Below are 19769 nucleotides of genomic sequence, written 5' to 3'. Positions count from 1 at the left end.
CTGCCTCAGTTGCAGAGGAGACACCGGAATAATAGAGAGACAGGGACATCCCCCAAAGACAGCGACAAGTGTGGAGGAGAATCAGATTGAGTTTACAAAACAAGATGTATGTATTGTTGATTGTAGATATGTGGGACTGTCCAAGTCCTAGGACCCCAGAGGATTGTGAGTACCAGACGTTGGACACAGATTTACCTATCTATCTATCTATCTATCTATCTATCTATCTATCTATCTATCTATCTATCTGTACTCTTGGGTTTTGGTTTTGGTTTGATCTGATTGTAACTGTACCCTGGTTCTGCCCTCTAGGGATAAAAATGTATATACTTACTTTGGATTTTAAAGAAGCCCACAGTTACAGGAGAATTTGGATTTTTAAGGAGACATTAGATTTTTTTTTTGTTTTTGTTTTGTTTTGTTTTGGTTTTTGGCTTTTATGAGACAGGATTTCTCTGTATTGTTTTGGAGGCTGTCGGTCCAGCCCGGCCTTGAACTCACAGCGATCCTCCTGCCTCTGCCTCCCGAGTGCTGGGATTAAAGGCGTGCACCACCACTGCCTGGCGAGACATTAGATTTTTAAGGGGTTGAGATTTTTAAAGACTGAGTGACTTTTGAAATTGTATTGTGTTTTTATACTGTGATATCAATATGAGAGCTTGTGGGGACAAGGAAAGGTTATGATTTAACTGTGGTGTGTTTTTGTGTCAAGTTGGTGAGGCGTCGATTTGTGATGGTTAACCACCATCAGGGTATCTGAACTGAGAAATTACCCCCATCAGGTTGGCCTGTGGTCATGCCTGTGGGGTGGGTGGGTCTGGGCTGCTTAAGAAAGGTAGCTGAGCAGGTAGAGAAAGGAGAGCAGTCATCTTCATTGCTTTCTGCGTCTTGGTTTCCCTCCATTCCACATTATAACCTGTAAGCTGAAATAAACCCTCTCTTCCTCAAGTTGATTTTGTGTTTTATCACCCTTTATTGTTGTTCTGCTATGTGACCCTTCCTCCCATCCAGACTCCTGGGGCTTCTTGTGGCGCTCGGGGAACTCCGAGCTCACAAGTAAATACAGCCAAGGAGCTTAAATAATATCGCAATTAAAACATTCTAACATCAAAGGTCTGCAGGTCTTACTCTGACTAGGATTGGTCCTAGGAGATGAGAGGAGGTCTTCAAGCAATGAATGTGAGCGTGTAGCGGTCTACAGAAACTCTCCCCTCTACAGTGAACGCTGGCTTCAGGGGTGTAGAGGCCCAGCTCACCACTAGGAGCCTCTTCCAGAGTCAGAGATCCTAATCGCTCCTCCTCAGATGAGCAGCAAGCGTGAGGCATGTGCGAAAACATAAAGACCCTGGCGGGAGGATAGACCAGGAAATTGCTAGCATGGAGGTGGTCCGCCTGGTTTCATTTGTGAAGTTATTTGGGTTTTCTGAATTGGCAGTTGGCAAATACAGCCCTCTAGAGACAAATGCAGATTCCAGACAGACAGCAGGATGTTTTAGACTATTAGATGATTGCCTAAATTTAAATTGAAGTTCTTCTGTGTACTTCAGAAATTTCCTTGATTCTTGCAAGTCTGAGTTTGTCTTTAAAAATGTGGATAGCAGCTGGGCGATGGTGGCGCACGCCTTTAATCCCAGCACTCCGGAGGCAGAGGCAGGCGGATCTCTGTGAGTTCAAGGCCAACCTGGTCTTCAAAGAGAGTTACAGGACAGTCTCCAAACATACAGAGAAACCCTGTCTCTAAAAACAAACAAACAAATAAATAAAATAAAAAATAATAAAATAAAAGAAAACTGTGGATAACAGCTCCTACCTGCTACACTTGTTGGGAAGGCAAATAAGATAATTTATATTTGTGATATTGCACCAATGTCTGGCACATAAAAGTGCCAGTGTCTCATAGCCCCTTAAATGCATTTTCTTTTCAATAAATAAGGAATAACTAAATAAATTACTTATTGCTATTCATTTGGATTTACTAGTTCCTGGTAGAGCTTTTGTTTTTTTGTTTTTGTTTTTTCCCATGCCAGGTGATTCCATCTGACCTTGCTGAGGCAGGGAGATGTTTAGCTTGCGATGCAGGGAAGAAAGAAATGAAATAAAAGGGCTTCAACCAGGGCTAAGACAGGCAAGTGCAGACAGCTGAAGGCGAACCCACCAACACCACAGGGCTGAGGGGCCGCTGCAGCCAGGCTTCAGATGCTCCCCTCTCTGCTTCGGAGGAGCCAGCTTGGTTTGGGTCTTGGTTACAGGCAGCTTCTGAATTCATCCTGTCAGGATTTGGGTCTGCTTCAAGTCTCTTTCTGGGGTCACTCTGACAAATTATAGACGTCCCCCTCCTCCCCTACCCCCCCCCCCGCCCCGTGGAAGAACTAGCAACCCATCTGGGTATCTGGGAGTCCCTGTATTTCAGCCCCTTCCTTGAATCCTGTTGGAGCTGAGCCTGCAGGAGACAGGCCAGTCTGACCCCTCTAGCTGTCCCTGAGGTCTCTCAACCCACAGAACAGGTGGGGAGTTCCATGATCTCTCTAAGGGCATCTGGTTCTGTCTTTGCTGATCACCTGCTGTGGGATCTACGGAAACTCCCTTCCCTTCTCTAGTCCTTAGATTTTCCATCTGAAAACCAAGGGAGATTACTGGAATCATCTGAAGTTTCTCTTGCTCGGCTCCCCGCCCCCCCGGGTGCTGTGGGAAAGATCTGACTCCTTGGCACATCATTTAGCAGAAGCCTTGGGTCCCTGCCTTCTCCCGGAGGCAGTGTGCCTGAGTTCTTATGGAATCTATGCTTAGTTATGGCTCCCTGAGTCCTTTATTTGGGAAGGTAATTGTAATTGTTGGAACCTCCTAGCCCAGAGGTTATCAATTAGGCTCCCAGCTCGAGTCTGAGCAGCCCTGTGGGGAAAAATTGGGACCTCTGACCCATTCTGGTGCTGCTTGGGACCTCCTCTGACCCGAAAGGCTGAAGACAAGGATTCCCAGTTCATCTAAGCCTACATCACATTCTGATTAGAGTTTTTCAAGTCAGCCCAGCCTCGGTTCCCCTCCCTTCCCTCTGCCCTCTTTGGACTGCGTGATGTTTGTTTCACAATGAGACAGTCTGCTAAGTGATGCAGGAAGTGGGCCCCCGTGGGAAGGCAGATACAGCCCAGCAGAGAAGATAACTGAGTGAAGCCTCTGGAAGCTTCTGGGACCTGGAGAGGGTCAAAGATAAGCGGAAATACCAGGCTTATCAGAGACGTCACCCCAGCCAACCAGCCCACCTCATTCCTAGGGCTCCACATAGTTGGGCAACTTCTATCTCCAGGCAAAGTAAACACAACTTGGTCACTGTGGCCACAGGATGGGAACTCTGTGCCCTGTCCCAGCACTGTGCAGGCCCAGGACCAGAGGCCAGCAGCGGGCATCAGATTACACCCAGATATTTGCGGTAAGGGTGGCGTCAAGCCATTATGCTTTGAAGTTAGAGCCTGAGGGACAATTGGTAAGGTTGCAGGACTAAAGGAGACAATGACGATTGTTCCCAGGGCTTAGGTCCTCTTGGACAAAGAAATATAGACAGTAGAAAACTTTGTTTGATGGGTACAGTCTGTGGATAGCCATCTTGGGCCTCCCTAGCTACTAGCAGGGTATAAAGGACAGGCAATGTCAAACGTCAACTAATCCTCCAGTGTACACCGGACTCTGAATTTCTGGGACTGATCTCCATTTGCTTTCCTTTCCTAACTAAGCTTGGCTCCACAGAGAACATGTGTGTGTCTTCTGAACGTGTCGTCTGATGCTGTGTGGGAAGAGTACAAAGGTGTAGGCCAGACTGACCGGAGACTGAGGAAATGTGTTCTCTTCCTGAATCCACAGCTGCCTTCTTGGGCTGACAGCTTCGGGAGGAAGGTGGGGATGGCAGCCTTAATCTCTACAATTGAGTACTAACCATGTGCTAGACACTCTGCAGGTGCTGGACTGACGTGTATTGTCAACCACATTGCATCACAAGCCTCCTGTGAGGAGGAGGAATGTTCCAGGAGGACAGGGGAAGCACTTTCCATGCTTGCAGCTGTCTCCGTGGCATTTGTGAGGGGCGCTCTATGAACGTGTTTCCTTTTCTTGGAATAATGTCTTAATATTTGGTTTTGTTAGAGTAGGACCCATCTCTGCCATATACAATATTGTTGTAAACACGCAAAAAGGAGGGGTGCCCTGGGTTCTGTTTTTTAGATGTGTGCCTTGAGTTCCCCATAACAGATCTCTTTTTTCCCACAGACAACAGTGGAAAATTTTCAGCTGTTTTTGTTTGTTTGTTTGCTTTTTGATCTCTGTGTAGCCCTAGCTGTCCTAGCACTTGCTTTGTAGGCCAGGCCGGCCTCGAACTCACAGAGATCCATCAGCCTCTGCATCCCAAGTGCCACCACGCTTGGCTCAGCTGTTTTTATTTTTATTTTTTCTTTGCTCCCCTATTTGTTATTTGTTGTTAGTTTCATCCCTGGACTTCCTCTTAGATAAATGGACACCTGCTTTTCTCACTCAGGCTTTTAAGCTCGTCCTACTCTCGAGACATTTCCGTTTTTTCACAATGAATCGCTTACTGCGTCAGGGCTGTATACATTCCTTGTTACATCAGTGATTGTACCTTAGCATCATTCTTTCTTGTAAGACTTTTTCCGGGTTTCTGTTTCCAATTGTTCCCTGTTTGCAGAGCTTGCTAACTGCTGAATACTTCCAGTGTATCAGTCACTGATAAATCTTGTAAGGTTCAGCATTCCTGGCAACCTTCCACAACTCCATGAGATGCACGTATAGTATTTTTCTTATGTCACAGAACAGGCAAGAAGGGAAGACTTAGAAGTTAGGTAACCCTTCTAGCTAATAGCTGGGAGAGAGAGGCAGGAGTTAAATCTAGTCATTCTGACTCTGGGGCCCCAAGCTCTTAGCATTTCTCACATAGCTTAGGACTGGGAGTGTAGCTCCGGGGTAGAACGCTTGGCTAGCATGTGCTAATCACTCCCCCAACCCCCCAAACAACAAAACAAAAACTGTGTGTGTGTGTGTGTGTGTGTGTGTGTGTGTGTATTGCCTAGCATGTGCAAATCACTCTCCCAGCCCCCAAACAACAAAACAAAAACTGTGTATGAGTGTATGAGTGTGAATGTGTGTTGCCTGGCGTGTTCAAATCACTCCTCCAACCTCCAACAAGAAAACAAAAAAACTGTGTGTGTGTGTGTGCGCACGTGCGTGCGTGCGTGCGTGCGTGCGTGCGTGCGTGCGTGTGTGTGTGTGTGTGTGTGTGTGTGTGTGTGTGTGTGTGTGTGTGTAGGGACCGGTTGCTGGGTTTTGAGACAAGGGTTCATAGTCTCATGTAGATCTGGTGGCTTCTAGCTGGAACTGTTGATGCTCCTGCCTCTGCTTGTCAGGTGCCAGGATCACAGGCATGGGCTACCACATCCAGCTAACTATTTTACATGCTGGTTGCCACTCCCTTGGAGTCATTCTTTTGGGGGATTCTTCATTCTCCTGTTTCAACTTCAAGACTGTGTTGAAAGTGTTTTTTCCCTACTTTGACCGGGAGTTCATTTTTAAAGCAGTTTCCCTAGGGAGGGTGCAGTGAGAAAAGGAAATTATAGCGCCCATGTTTCTACGTCTTTTTGAGCTACAGAATTCTCTGACAAGGGTGCAAACAGTCACCATTCTGAAGGGAAATGCTTCCCAATCTAAAAGCCTATGTCCAATCCATCTGTCTTCTACTAGCCAGTCTTCAGGATGAGAAAGAAGTCTGATGTCTGACTTCAGTTGTTCATTGTGTGGTTTTGTTTTCTAGTTTTTAGAAACTTTTATTTAGTTATTTTGGTCATGTTTTTATAGTTATTGAGCTATAAATTTTCCTCACTCCCCTTTCTTCCTCCTCTCTCACTCTCCTCCCATCCTCCCCACTGCCTCCATGCTCCGAACTTACTCAGGAGATCTTATCTTTTCCCCTTTCCTAGGTGGATCCATGTAGGTCTCTCTTAGGGTCCTGTTTGTTACCTAGGTTCTCTGGGGTTGTGGCCTGTAGGTTCGTTATTCTTTGCTTTATGCCTAGTATCCACTTACGAGTGAGTACATATTATACTTGTCTTTCTGTGTCTGGGTTACCTCACACAGGAAGACTTTTTCTAGTTCTGTGCATTTACCTGCAAATTTCAAAATATCATTGTTTTTTACTGCTGAGTAGTAGTCCATTGTGTAAATGTACCACATTTTCTTTATCCTTTTTTCAGTTGAGGGGTAACTAGGTTATTTCCAGGGTCTGGCTGTTATGAATAAATAATGCTGCTATGAGCATAGTTGAGCAAATTTCCTTGTGGTGTGAGTGTGCATCCTTTGGGTACATGCCCAAGAGTCTTGAAATAGATTGATCCCCAATTTTCTGAGAAACCATTATATTGATTTTTCAAAGTGGCTGTACAAGTTTGCACTCCCACCAGCAATGGAGGAGTGCTCCCCTTACTCTACATCTTCTTCAGCATAAGCTGTCATCAAAGTTTTTGATCTTGGCCATTCTGACAGGTATAAGATGGTATCTCAGAGTTGTTTTGATTTGCATTTCTCTGATGACTAAGGATGTTGAGCACTTCCTTAAGTGTCTTTCAGCCATTTGAGATTTCTCTGTTGAGAGTCCTCTGTTTAGATATGTACCCCAATTTTTTTATTGAATTATTCATTCTTTTGATGTCTAGTTTTTGAGTTCTTTGTATATTTTAGAGAACAATCCTCTATCAGATGTGGGGTTGGTAAAAATCTTTTTCCATTCTGTAAAGTGCCGATTTGAATTAATGACTGTGCCTTTTGCCTTACAGGAGCTTCTCAGTTTCAGGAGGTCCCATTTATTCATTGTTGCTCTTAGTGTCTGTGCTACTGGTATTATATTTAGGAATCAGTCTCCTATGCCTATGTATTCAAGGTTACCTCTCACTTTCTCTTCTATAAGATTCAGTGTGGTTGGTTTTCTGTTGAAGTCTTTGAATTTGTACATGGCAGTAGATATAGATCTATTTGTATTCTTCTATATGTCGACATGCCAGCACCATATGTTAAAGATGCTTTCTTTTTTCTATTGTACAATTTTGTCTTCTTTGTCAAAAACCAAGTGTTCATAGGTGTGTGGATTGATATCAGGGTTGTCGCACCTGCTGTGCGGCCTGCATCCGAGAATGTAGTGAGGTGGTCGGGATAGATGACACAGAGACCGGTCGGTTGCTTTAAGAAAACTTTATGGCGCCGGGCGTTGGTGGCGCACGCCTTTAATCCCAGCACTCGGGAGGCAGAGGCAGGCAGATCTCTGTGAGTTCGAGGCCAGCCTGGTCTACAGAGCGAGTTCCAGGACAGCCTCCAAAGCCACAGAGAAACCCTGTCTCGAAAAAAAAAAAAAAACAAAAAAAAAAAAACAAAAAAAAAAAACCTTTATGTTTCCCAAGGCAGCTTAGGAGGAGACTCCAAGTCCGCTTAGGAGAGAGAAGTCTCTTCAAGAAAAAACACTTCCCCTTTTTAAGGACTTCTGCCATCCATCTACATACAATTCTTTCCAGACTTCTCACCCTCCTGGCTGGTGGTTTAATCTCCGGCCCCAGAATCGGGGAGACACAGCAGGGGAACAGGAAGAGGCATCTAGCCATAGGGGGTGTGAAAGTCATGGTATCTCAGTGAGCAAGCCCTTATCTGAGCCCTATCAAGAGCTTTATAGCACTGAATTGTTTTCAGTAAACATTATCTCACAGCTGCCTGCTCCCAGGCCGAAGGGGAAGTGGGTTTCTGCTCAAGGTCTGGTGTCCCCACACAGGGTCTTTGATTTGATTCCATTGGCCTGTTTTTATGCCAATATCAAGCTGCCCTCACTATTGTAACTCTATAGTAGACCTTAAAGTCAGGTATAGTGATGCCTTATGAAATTCCTTTGTTGTACAGGATTGTTTTGGCTACCCTGGTTTTTTCTTTTTCCATATGAAGTTGAGTATTGTCCTTTCAAGGTCTACAATTTTAAGGGTAATGTATTCATTGAATCTGTAGACTGTTTTTGGTAAGATTACCATTTTTATTATGTTGATCCTTACCTTACAAGAGCATGGGAGATCTTTCCATTTTCTGATGTTTCCTTCAATTTCTTTCTTCAAAGACTATAGGTCTATCACTTGTTTGGTTAGAGTTACCCCAAGATATTGTGTGTTATTTGTGGCCATTGTAAAGGGTGTTGTTTTTCTGATTTCTTTCTCAGCCCATTTATCATCTGTATATAGGAGGGCTACTGGTTTTTTTAAGTTAGTCTTATATCCTGCTACATTACTGAAGGCATTTTATCAGTTGTAATAGTTCCCTGGTAGAATTTGTGGGGTCATTTATGCATACTATCATATCATCACCAAATAGTAAAAGTTTGACTTCTTTTCCAATTTGTATCCCCATGATCTTCTTTTGCTGTCTTAATGCTGTATAGCTAGAACTTTGAGTACTATATTGAATAGATACGGAGAGAGTGGACAGCCTTGTCTTGTTCCTGATTTCAGTGGAATTGCTTTGAGTTTCTCTCCATTTAGATTGATGTTGGCTGTTGGTTTGTTGTATATTGCCCTTATTAGTTTAGGTATATTTCTTGTATCCCTATTCTCTCCAAGACATTTATCATGAAGGGGCATTGAATTTTGTTATGTCCCCCTTTTCATTTCTGATTTTGTTTGTTTGCATATTCTTTCTCTGCCTTTTGGGTAGTTTGGATAAAATTTTTTTCTATCTTGTTAATTGAAGAACCAACTCTTTGTCTCATTGATTCTTTGTATTGTTTTCTTTGTTTCTATTTTATTTCTTTCATCCCTCAATTTGATTATTTCCTGTCATCTACTTCTCCTGGTTGAGTTTGCTTCTTTTAGTTCTAGAGCTTTCAGGTGTGCTGTTAAGTTACTAGTGTGAGATTTCTCTACATTCTTTATGTAGGCACTTAGTGCTATGAACTTTCCTCTTAGCACTGCTTTCATTGTGTCCCATAGGTTTGGGTTTGTTGTGCTGCCATTTAAATTGAATTCTAGGAATTATTTAATTTCTCTTTTTATTTCTTCCTTGACCCAGTGGTGATTCAGTGGAGCCTTGTTCAATTTCCATGAGTTCATGTTTTTTTTTTTTTAATTAGTGCTGTTGTTGAATTCTAACTTTAAGGCGTGGTTACTGGATAAGATACAGGGGGTTATTTCAATTTATTTGTATCTGTTGAGGTTTGCTTTGTTACTGAGTATGTAGTCAATTTTAGAGACAGTTCCATGGGGTACTGAAAATAAAGTATATTCTTTTGTGTTTGGATGGAATGTTCTATAGATGTCTGTTAGGCCCATTTGAGTTATAACATCTACTAGTTCCTTTACTTCAGTGTTAAGTTTCTGACTCTGGGAGACCTGCCCAGTGGTCAGAGGAAAGTGTTGAAGTCTCCCACTATTAGTGTGTGGGGCTTGATGTGTGATTTACTTTATTTATTTATTTATTTTGTTTTCAAGACAGGGTTTCTCTGTATTGTTTTGGAGGCTGTCCTGGAACTCACTCTGTAGACCAGGCTGACCTCGAACTCACAGAGATCCGCCTGCCTGTGTCTCCTGAGTGCTGAGATTAAAGACGTGCACCACCAAAGCCCGGCTTGATGTGTGATTTAAACTTTAGTAATATTTCTTTTAAAAATGAGGGTGCCCGGCCGGGCGTTGGTGGCGCACGCCTTTAATCCCAGTACTCGGGAGGCAGAGGCAGGCGGATCTCTGTGAGTTCGAGGCCGGGCTGGACCGATAGCCTCCGAAACAATACAGAGAAACCCTGTCTCGAAAAACCAAAAATAAATAAATAAATAAATAAATAAATAAATAAATAAATAAAAATGAGGGTGCCCTTGTATTTGGGGCATAATGTTCAGAATTGAGACTTGATGGATTTTTCCCGTGATGAATATGAAATGACCTTATTCATCTCTTTTGACTAATTTTAGTTTGCAGTCTATTTTGTTAGATATTAGGATAGCTACACCAGTTTCTTTCTTAGGTCCGTTTGATTGGAAAATCTTTTCCCGTCCCTTTACTCTGAGGTAATGTCTCTTTTTGTCGTAGAGGCCTGTTTCTCGTGTGCAGCAGAAGGATGAATTCTGTTTTCGTATCCAATCTGCTAACCTGTGTCTTTTTATAGGTGAATTGAGACCATTTACATTAAGGTGATTGCTAATTCTTGTTATTTTTGTTTTTGTTGGTGGTGGTAGTATGTGTGTGTGTGTGTGTTTCTCCTAGGGATTTGGCGGTGTGTGATTATCTATTGCCTGTGTTTTTTTGTGGTTATAGCTAACCTCCATTTCTTTAAGCTTGAGTTACATGCTGTTCGGAGCTCCTGGGCCTGGATGCTGGTCCTCTGGAAAGGCAGTGCAGGCTCCTATCCTTTGGGCCATCTCTGCCATAACATTGCATAATGACTATAGTATTTATTTGATAAGTTCCTGAAACCCCAGTTAATTAGACGTGACACTAGCTGGATACATCGTCTAATACATTTTTGTTTATTTTCTTAAAATAATTTTGATTTTATTTTATGAGTGTGGGTGTTTTTGCCTGCCTGTAGTCTGTGCACTACAGGTGTGCCTTGTCCCCAGGCAGGTCGGAGAGGGAGACAGATCTTCTGAACCTGGAGTTACAGATGTTGTGGGAGCTGGAAATGGAACCCAGGTCTCTTTAACCCCTGAGCCATCTCTCCAACCCTTCTTTTTGCTTCTTTTGAGTATTTCTTCATTTTCATTTTTTGTTACTTTTAAGTTACATTTATCTGTTTCTTCTTTATTGATTAATCTGTGTGGATATGTGTGTCCATGTGTGTCTGCACTCAGATACCACGGCACACTTGTGGAAGCCAGAAGACAATTGTGGGAGTTTGTTCTCACATCGTGTGTGTTCTGGGGACCAAACTTAGGTGGCCAGTCTTGGCAGCAAGCGCCTTCATCCACTGAGCCATCTTGCTGACCCTACGCCTTTATTTCTAGTGCCACTATCTGAGACATTATCTTTAGAATATTTAGGATTTATCTTATTTTAGGTGTACGAGTGTTTTTGCTGCATGAATATATGTGTACCACGCACAAGCTTTATGCTCATAGAGATAAGAAGAGGGCATTGGGCCAGGAGGTGGTGGCGCACGCCTTTAATCCCAGCACCTGGGAGGCAGAGGCAGGCAGATCTTTGTGAGTTCAAGGCTAGGCTGGACTGACAGCCTCCAAAACAATACAGAGAAACCCTGTCTCGTAAAAACCAAAAAAAAAAAAAAAAAAAAAAAGAAGAAGAAGAGGGCATTGGATCCCCTGAAACTGGAGTTAAGATGGCTTGAACCATTATATGAGGGCTGGGAAACAAACCCAAGTCCTCTGCAAGAGCAGCACATGCTCTTGACAGCTGAGCCATCTCTCCAGCCCTGAGATAGTATCTTAACTTTATTTTGCAATCTGTATTTTTTTTTTGTTTGTTTTCGAGACAGCCTGTCCTGGAACTCGCTCGGTAGACCAGGCTGGTCTCGAACTCAAGAGATCCACCTGCCTCTGCCTTCCAAGTGCTGGGATTAAAGGCATGCGCCACCAATGCCTGGCTTTGTATTTTTAAATGTTAGTGTTCATATTTTAGTTTCCCCCATTGTTTGCATCCTGTCTCTATAAGCCCTCTCCTAATTGTCAGGACAGACAGCCTTTCACACATTTCGAATAACTGTCTCTCATATTCTTTGTTTTCTCCTTGATTATGTTTCTCTCTTCTTTAGTCTCCTGTCTTCATTGGGAGGCTTTCTTTGAATACCCAGTGACCCTTTTTTTTATCTCTGTGTATTTCAGAGTATGGTACTAAAAGCTGAGTGAGTGGCTGAGGCTTCTGACTGCTCCGTTTTGTTGAAGATCGTCTGGGGGTAGTTTCCAGGAGGCCTCTCCATTCCAGTGATAGAACTCTTGTGCTGTGGACCCTTGAGTTTCCCTAGAAGCAGACTCATTGCCAGGGGTGTACAGTCTCCCAGCTGTGCCTTCTCTGTGCAGGGTTGTGGGGAACAGTGAACTAAGAATGAATCTCTTGGTGCTGCTGTTTACACCGATGGGTATCTGTATCTCAGGGCTCAGAGTTGGTCTGGTTTGATCCCCCGTTGTGGTGTGACAGATGTTAAGAAGTTAGTGCCAATAAACCCTTTATGGCCAATTGTAAGCAACTAAGAGGTATAAAAGGAGTGGTTCCTAAGTTAGCTATACCCAGAGTCCATTCTGTTGGCATTGTGAATGATGTCCTAGTGTATCCAGAATACCATTCATGCTTCTTTGTCAGCCTATTAAAGGATAATAATCAGCCATACAACTTCTTAGAAACACAGCTGTGACCAGCAAACAGTTCTGCAGAAGGTTCATATACAATAGTTATAAAGCTTAGCTCCAGGACCAGAGAGACAGCTTAGTGGTGAAGAGCACATCCTGCTCTTATAGAGGATCTGAGTTCAAGTCAGGTGGTTCACAAGCAACTGTAACTCCAGCTCTAGGGAGCCTGACACCCCTGGCCTCCACCAACATCTGTATCCAAGTGCATGTATCCTCTTTCCCACAGATCTTGTGTTAGAAAAATAAAAGCTTAACAGGAACACAGTGATCAACAGCAAATGTTTCCCAGAACGTTAGCAGACAATAGGTTTGAAATTTACAGAGACACCCAAGAGTAAAACTAGCGTGAAAGTTAAGGACGGTCTGTAGATTAACAAGTGTTCATCACCTTTTCATCACCAGGAGACACAGTGTGGGACCAACGTTAGCGCCTGTGTGCTTGCCTTTGCTGAGGAACATAGCCTTAACATAGGTAGGAATTGTCTTAGTGTTTCTGTTGCTGCCATGAAGCACCATGACCAAAAAGCACGTTAGGGAGGAAAGGGTTATTTAGCTTACACTTCCATATCACTGAAAGAAGTAAAGCCAGGAACTCAAGCAGGACCGGAGCTGATGCAGGGGCCATGGAGAGGAGCTGCTCACTGCTCATGACTTGCTCAGTCTGCTTTCTTATAGAGCTCAGAACCACCAGCCTACAGATGGTGCCACCCACATTGGACTATCTGTACCTAAACAATCACTAATTTGAAAAATGCCTCACAGCCAGATCTTAAGGAGGCATTTTCTCAGTTGAGGTTCCCTCCATTCAGGTGACTCTAGCGTGTGTTAAGTGGACATAAAACATCCAGCACAGGGAATACACAAAAGCTGGAGAAGGTTAGCATCAACAATAGTTCTGTTTTATAGAATATCACCTTTGTGAAGGGTTTCCTTAAGCTTTGAATCACAGAGCGAAAACAGTTAGTCCCACTACATAGAAGAATTATGCAAAGGTCTTTTTTAATCTATGAAGCCAGCTTCTCCTTTGGAAACAAGATTCAGAATGTTTCTCTCAGTAGGGCAATGGTGCTATAACATTAGCTAAAATTTTAGATCTCTTACAGACTTATGGGGCAGGGCTAGTTGTTACAAGTAGATCATGCACAAGTGCATCTCACATAAAATAACAAATACTTATTTTGTTAGGGCAAGCAGATCTGCACCAGGGTTTCAAACAGCAAGGTTGTCCAGGCAGATTTTCCTCAGATACTGTGTAAGTTGACTAAGAGGGCAGCATTACATTTACGTCGAAGCCTTTTTCACAGAAGGTGGGGAGGATCTCCCCAGGCTCATCATTTTCCATTTCAAGCAGGTACCATTCAGTTTCAGGCGGCAATAGGGAACTACAGAATGTGCCAATTAGAGCAATGTTAGGTACAGCTTGTGGGTGGGAGGCATTGTCTTATCAACCCTCCATAATCCGCAACCCCCATGTTCTCTCACTCTTTCTCGGCTACGGTGCTGATGTGGGCTGTCTTACATCTCTCCGTGCTTGGTTTAGCCTGGCTCAAGGTCAAGGGGAAACAGGACCACACGGTGGCCTGATGTGGCCACTGCTTGGGTTGACTGTGGCTGCAGATACCGTTTCTCTTTCAGTCACATCTTAAATGAATCTGGACTGTGGTAAGGTAATTTCCCAGGTAGCCCAAGTCTGGAACATAAACAATTTTTAACAAAACATCAAAGCTTGTCTTTTAGGTTACATATAAGATGTGATTAAGAACAGAACAATGGACTTTAGTTTTAAAATGTCCTAAGATGGCATAACTGCCTATGGCTATAGACTGCACTGTGATTTTCCAAGGTCTCCAAGAAGCAAATGCTGTCCAAGAGCTCAGGTTATTTAAAAGAATCACCCACACTTTAAGAGCCAGCAAGCAGCACAGACTACTTCCTCAGCATCCTCGTGATTCTGAGCTGTTGATGACGTAGTCGATGGATAACTGGAAAGGAAAACCAAAATTTAAATATATTTTGGGCATCAATAGATTGAAGTATATCTAATTTTTAGCTCACAAGTATTTTTTTTTTTCGAGACAGGGTTTCTCTGTAGCTTTGGAGGCTGTCCTGGAACTCACTTTGTAGACCAGGCTGGCCTCGAACTCACAGAGATCCACCTGCCTCTGCCTCCCGAGTGCTGGGATTAAAGGCGTGCGCCACCAACGCCCAGCCGCTCACAAGTATTTTTAAGACCTTTACCAAAGTGTTAAAAATAGTATGCTTCTTCTGTAACAACAACTAGATGAACTTCTCAACTGTGTACAAACTTTTAGATCATTTGGCAAAATGAAAACTTGCAAAATTGGCTTGTTCCCGATATCAAAATTCCCAAAATCACGCACTTAGGAGACGAGACGGGAGCTCAAGGCACAGAAGCCCCTCCAAGCCGATCAGCAGGGCAAAGTGCTGAACCGGTACCTGCGAGGGAAGAGTGACCCAGCCGCAGGTAAGGGGAGCAAGCAGAAAGCATTCACAGACATCAATCAGCCTTTGCTCGGCTCTCCGTCGGCTGCTTCGCGCCCGTGCAGACAGTAACTGGGCAGCTCTCTCAATGTCTGGCTACTAGGGGGCATGTCTTTTAAAACAAACTGTACAAAGAGGAAAAGGAAACTACAGCTGTTTCTTAGGTCTGTCCGTTGTTTTCATTTAGAAAGGGAAACTGATGAATTCCAGTTCAACTGTAGACTTTTAAGATAAGACAGAGGGTCCAAGCTGGTGGAAACATGCTGATTTTGGGGGAATATTTTTGTTTTTCAAATATAGGCTCTTTTTTTTTTTAAGTCCTCTTAATGCGCCTTGTCTTCCTTCCTTTTCTGTTGCTGTGGTAAAGCACACGGCCAAAGCAGCTTATAGAAGGGAGGGCTCGTGGCGGGCTCAGTGCCCTGGACCCAGAGGGACAGAAGTGGATCACCACCACAGTGGGGAAGCCTGGCGCCGCCCCACAGCACCGGGCCAGGAAGAACCAGCAGCTTGCTGTCTTCAGCTGTCAGAAACTGAACTGGGAGTGGAGGGAGCCTTTTGAAACCTCTAAGCACACCCCCAGAAGCACACTTCCTCTAGCAAGACCTCACCTCCTATGCCTACCGAAGTAGGCTCCCCCAACTGAAAAGCCAAGCACGCAAATGCCAGAGTCTTATGGGGGGCATCTCATTCAAATCACCACACTCACCTAGTAGCTCAATAAGCAGAGTCATAGCGGAAAAGAGAAGACAGCATTGCAATTTTCAATAGACAATGTCATTTTTCTCTTGCTCCGAGTCTAATAGAGCTGGCTCACGCTAGGCATGGTTTTGAAGTCCTGATCCATCACCCCTGGAATTACAGGCCTATGTGTCTCCACTACCACATTTTACAGTGCTGGGGTTCAAACCCAGAACCTCTGGTAGGCTAGGTGATCATCTACCTATTGAGATACACCCCAGCCAAGTTTAGAGTACAGAACACCCAGCACAGTCTATTGAAGCACCAAGGCTCCTAACAGACAAATTTCAGGAAATAGAATTATTTGAACAAAGGGACAAGTGGAAGAAATATTCATGTGAATGGAGAATGGGGTACTAATTCTCTGTACTACAATGAAAGAACTAATTTTTTAAATAAAAAACAGAAAATAAAAAGCAAGCTTCTTAATGGATTTGATGTTGAAATTGTTATATATGCTGGTAATAGGTATATATGTATACATGTATTATGTATGTATGCATGTCCAAAAAGTTTCTGTTGTTTTTTTTTAAATAAGAAATTAATTTTCCCTCAGCACTTGGGAGGCAGAAACAGGTGGATCTCTGTGAGTTGGAGGCCATTCTGGTCTACAGAGCGAATTCCAGGCCAGGCTCTAAAGCTATAAAGAAACCCTGTCTCAAAAAAATAAAAACAAAAAACCCTTTTTTATTATTTTTTAGTTTGTATGAGTGTTCTGGCTTCATGTATGTCTGTGCATCATGTGTGTACTTGCGCCTACAGAAGCCAGAAGAAGGCACTGGATTCCCTGGAAATGGAGTTGCAGACAAATGTGATCTATCCTTTGGGTGCTGGGAACCAAACTCAGTTCCTCTGGGATATCAGCAAGTGCTGTTAACCACAGAGCCATCTCTCCAGTCCTGGAAACAAATTTCTTTCTTTTTTAGATTTTTAAATTTAAATTAGAAACAAGCTTGTTTTACATGCCAACCCCAGTTTCCTCTCCTTCCCCTCCTCCTCTGCTCCCCACCAACCCCCTATCCCAACCCCTTTCTGCTCCCCATGGAGAGTGAGGCCCTCCATGGGGAATTTTCAAAGTCTGTCAAATCATTTGGAGCAGGGCCTAGGCTCTGCCCCATGTGTCCAGGCTGAGAGAGTATCCCTCTATGTGGAACGGGCTCCCAAAGTCCATTTGTATAATAGGGATAAATACTGATCCACTGCCAGAGGCCCCATAGATTGTTGAGGCCTCCTCTCTGACATCTACATTCAGGGGGTCTGGATCAGTCCTATGCTGGTTTCCCAGCTGTCAGTCTGGGATCCATGAGTTCCCCCTTGTTCAGGTCAACAATTTCTGTCTGTTTCCTCAGCCTGGTTTTTGACCCCTTTGCTCATCACTCCTCCCTCTCTACAACTGGATTTCAGTAATTCAGCCAGTGTTTAGCTGTGGCTGTCTGCTTCTGCTTCCATCAGATACCGGATGAAGGCTCTAGGATGGCATATAAGGTAGTAATCAGTCTCATTATAGGAGAAGGGCATTTAAGATAGCCTCTCCACTATTGCTTAGATTCTTGTAGATCTCTGCACATTTCCCTAGTGCCAGATTTCTCTTTAAACCTATAATGGCTCCCTCTATTATGGTATCTCTTGTCTTGCTCTCCTCTATTCTTCCTCTGATTCAAACTTCCTGCTCCCTCATGTCCTCCTCTCCCCTCCTCTTCTCCCCTTCTCTTTCTCTTAACTCCCTCTCCCCTCACCCATGCTCCCAATTTGCTCAGGAGATCTTGTCCCTTTCCCCTTCTCCGGGGAACCATATATGTCTCTCTTAGGGTCTTCCTTGTTTCCTAGCTTCTCTGGAAGTGTGGATTGTTGGCTGGTAATCCTTGGATCTATGTCTAAAATCCATATATGAGTGAGTACATACCATGTTTGTCTTTTTGTGACTTGGTTGCCTTGTTCTTCTAGTTTCTGGTTTCTTCTAGTTGCATCCATTTGCCTGTGAATTTCAAGATTCCATTGTTTTGTTTTGTTTTGTTTTTCCTACTGAGTAGTACTCCATTATGTAAATATACCATATCTGCTCTATTCACTCTTCAGCTGAGGGGCATCTAGGTTGCTTCCAGGTTCTGGCTGTTACAAATACTGCTGCTATGAAAATAGTGGAACAGACATCCTTGTTGTATGTATGTGCATCTTTTGGGTGTGTGCCTAAGAATGGAATTGCTGGATCTTGCGGTAGACTGATTTCTATTTTCCTGAGAAATCTCCATACTGATTTCCAAAGTGGCTGTACAAGTTTGCACTCCCGCCAGCAGTGGAGGAGTGCTCCCCTCTCACCACATCCTCTTCAGCATAAACTGTCGTTGGAGTTTTTGATTTTAGTCATTCTGACAGGAATGAGATGGTATCTCAGAGTTGTTTTGATTTGCATTTCCTTGATAACTAAGGATGTTGAGTACTTTTTTAAGTGTCTATCAGCCATTTTAGACTCCTCTATTGAGATGAACACAATTTCTAATAACATTTTCATCACATTGCATCTGTCAGAGTTACATAACATTACATGTGTAATGAGAGCATTCTGTCTACAAATACAAGCATGAATTCAATAGTTCAATGAATGGAAACTAATTCTAATATATTTTTGTGAATTACACTGGCTTTATCTTGATTATTTTTCAAAGCAGATTTACACCAAATTGTTAACTAGACAGAAGATAGATTTTGCAGGCTTGAAGGCCATTAAAGACGGTCATCTTGCCAGGCGTTGGTGGCTCACGCCTTTAATCCCAGCACCCGGAAGGCAGAGGCAGGCAGATCTCTGTAAATTTGGGACCAGGCAGGGCTACATAGTGAGATCCTGTCTCAATAAAATAAAATAAAATAGGCCAAGGTACAGAAATCATGTAAAAGTATCTTTACATACAGGTTGATGCCCAAAATATTACATTTATCTACCAAAAAAACAGTTTAGATATTTTTTCTGACCATTTAATGAAGTCATAGTTTAATTATTTAGTGACTCATTAAATGTAAGCCATTAATCTTTTTTAAAAATAAGACTGAATGAAATAGACTCAAAATTATTATTTGTAGAATTATATATTATGTAATTGCCATTTGAAGTGGAAAGGGGGCACCATATCTCCTAGAACTGGAGTTCCAGGCAGTTTTGGGCTGCGTGACATGGGGGCTGGGAACTGAACCTGGGTCCTCACAAGAGTAGCAGGTGCTCTTAACCATGGAGTCTTCTCTAACCCCTGAAAAAAGGAAAGTTAACAACGATGCTTTACAAACATGCAAATACAACATTTTGCATCACAGTCTCTGTAGGTGGATTTTTCTGTCTCTCCTGCCAGCCCCTAAATCATGACACAGAGTCTTCTTAATTGTTATGAAAGCACAGCCGGTAGCTTAGGCTTGTTACTAACTAGCTCTTACAACTTAAATTCACCCATTTTTATTAATTTACTTCCTGCCTTGTGACTTTTTACAGTCATCCCTTACTGCCCACGCTCCTTCCTCTCCGTCTGGCTGGCGACTCCCACGTCTTTGCATCTTCTTCTCAGTGTCCTCTGCCCTGAAAATCTTGTTTAGCTGTTGGCCATTCAGCTTTTCATTAAACAAACCCAAGTGACACATCTTCACAGTGTACAAAAAGACTATTCCACAGCAAGCTTCAGCAAGTATACTTATCACTCATAGGTTATCATGAGGACAAAACGTAGCAATAATCCAGCAGAAGTGACATGAAGTCTTACTACAGAAAAAGCAGCTGATGCCTCCTGAAATCGTAAGATAGAAAAATGCCCCTGAAATAGTATGACACTAGCAACTGCCAGAACCTTCCAGTCTTTCCTCTCCATTCAAAGCCAACTTTCTGCGGATGGCGGCTACCTTCAAATGTGCCTTTTGGTCCCTTCATAGTTCTATGATTATTACTAGGTGGGGTCACCGCCTGAAGGTAGGATCAATCACATGTCCTCAATGAGTCAATTAAAAGAACCCAATTAAAGCAAAACTCAGAAAAAGGGAAATCATTCAATGTGGCCATTTTGGGAAAGGGGACAAATAGATCCAGTGAGCTCCACCCAAGTCTGTCTTCAGGGTCCTGAGGGGTAGGGTTAGGTAGAGGTGAGAACTATATATATCTAAGCAGTCCTGGTTAAGATGTGTTGTCCCTGCA

At 43.2% G+C, this 19769-nt stretch overlaps 1 protein-coding gene across 1 annotated transcript in view; it reads left to right on the top strand.

Moving 5' to 3' along the window:
• The first annotated feature begins 3212 nt into the window (after positions 1-3212).
• The window catches only part of Mylk3 (myosin light chain kinase 3), a 62193-nt gene continuing 45636 nt past the window's right edge, over positions 3213-19769 (top strand). Inside the window, exon 1 of the mRNA XM_021223931.2 lies at positions 3213-3424. Within this exon, the coding sequence (XP_021079590.1) occupies positions 3338-3424 (87 nt within the window). The 5' untranslated portion in view covers positions 3213-3337. The remainder of the gene's footprint in view (positions 3425-19769) is intronic.

The sequence above is a fragment of the Mesocricetus auratus genome, unplaced genomic scaffold, assembly GCF_017639785.1.
Source record: "Mesocricetus auratus isolate SY011 unplaced genomic scaffold, BCM_Maur_2.0 Super-Scaffold_100045, whole genome shotgun sequence".
Classification (NCBI taxonomy): domain Eukaryota; kingdom Metazoa; phylum Chordata; class Mammalia; order Rodentia; family Cricetidae; genus Mesocricetus; species Mesocricetus auratus.
The sequence above is the reverse complement of the archived record's forward strand: the minus strand, read 5'-3'. Positions and strand labels throughout refer to the sequence as shown.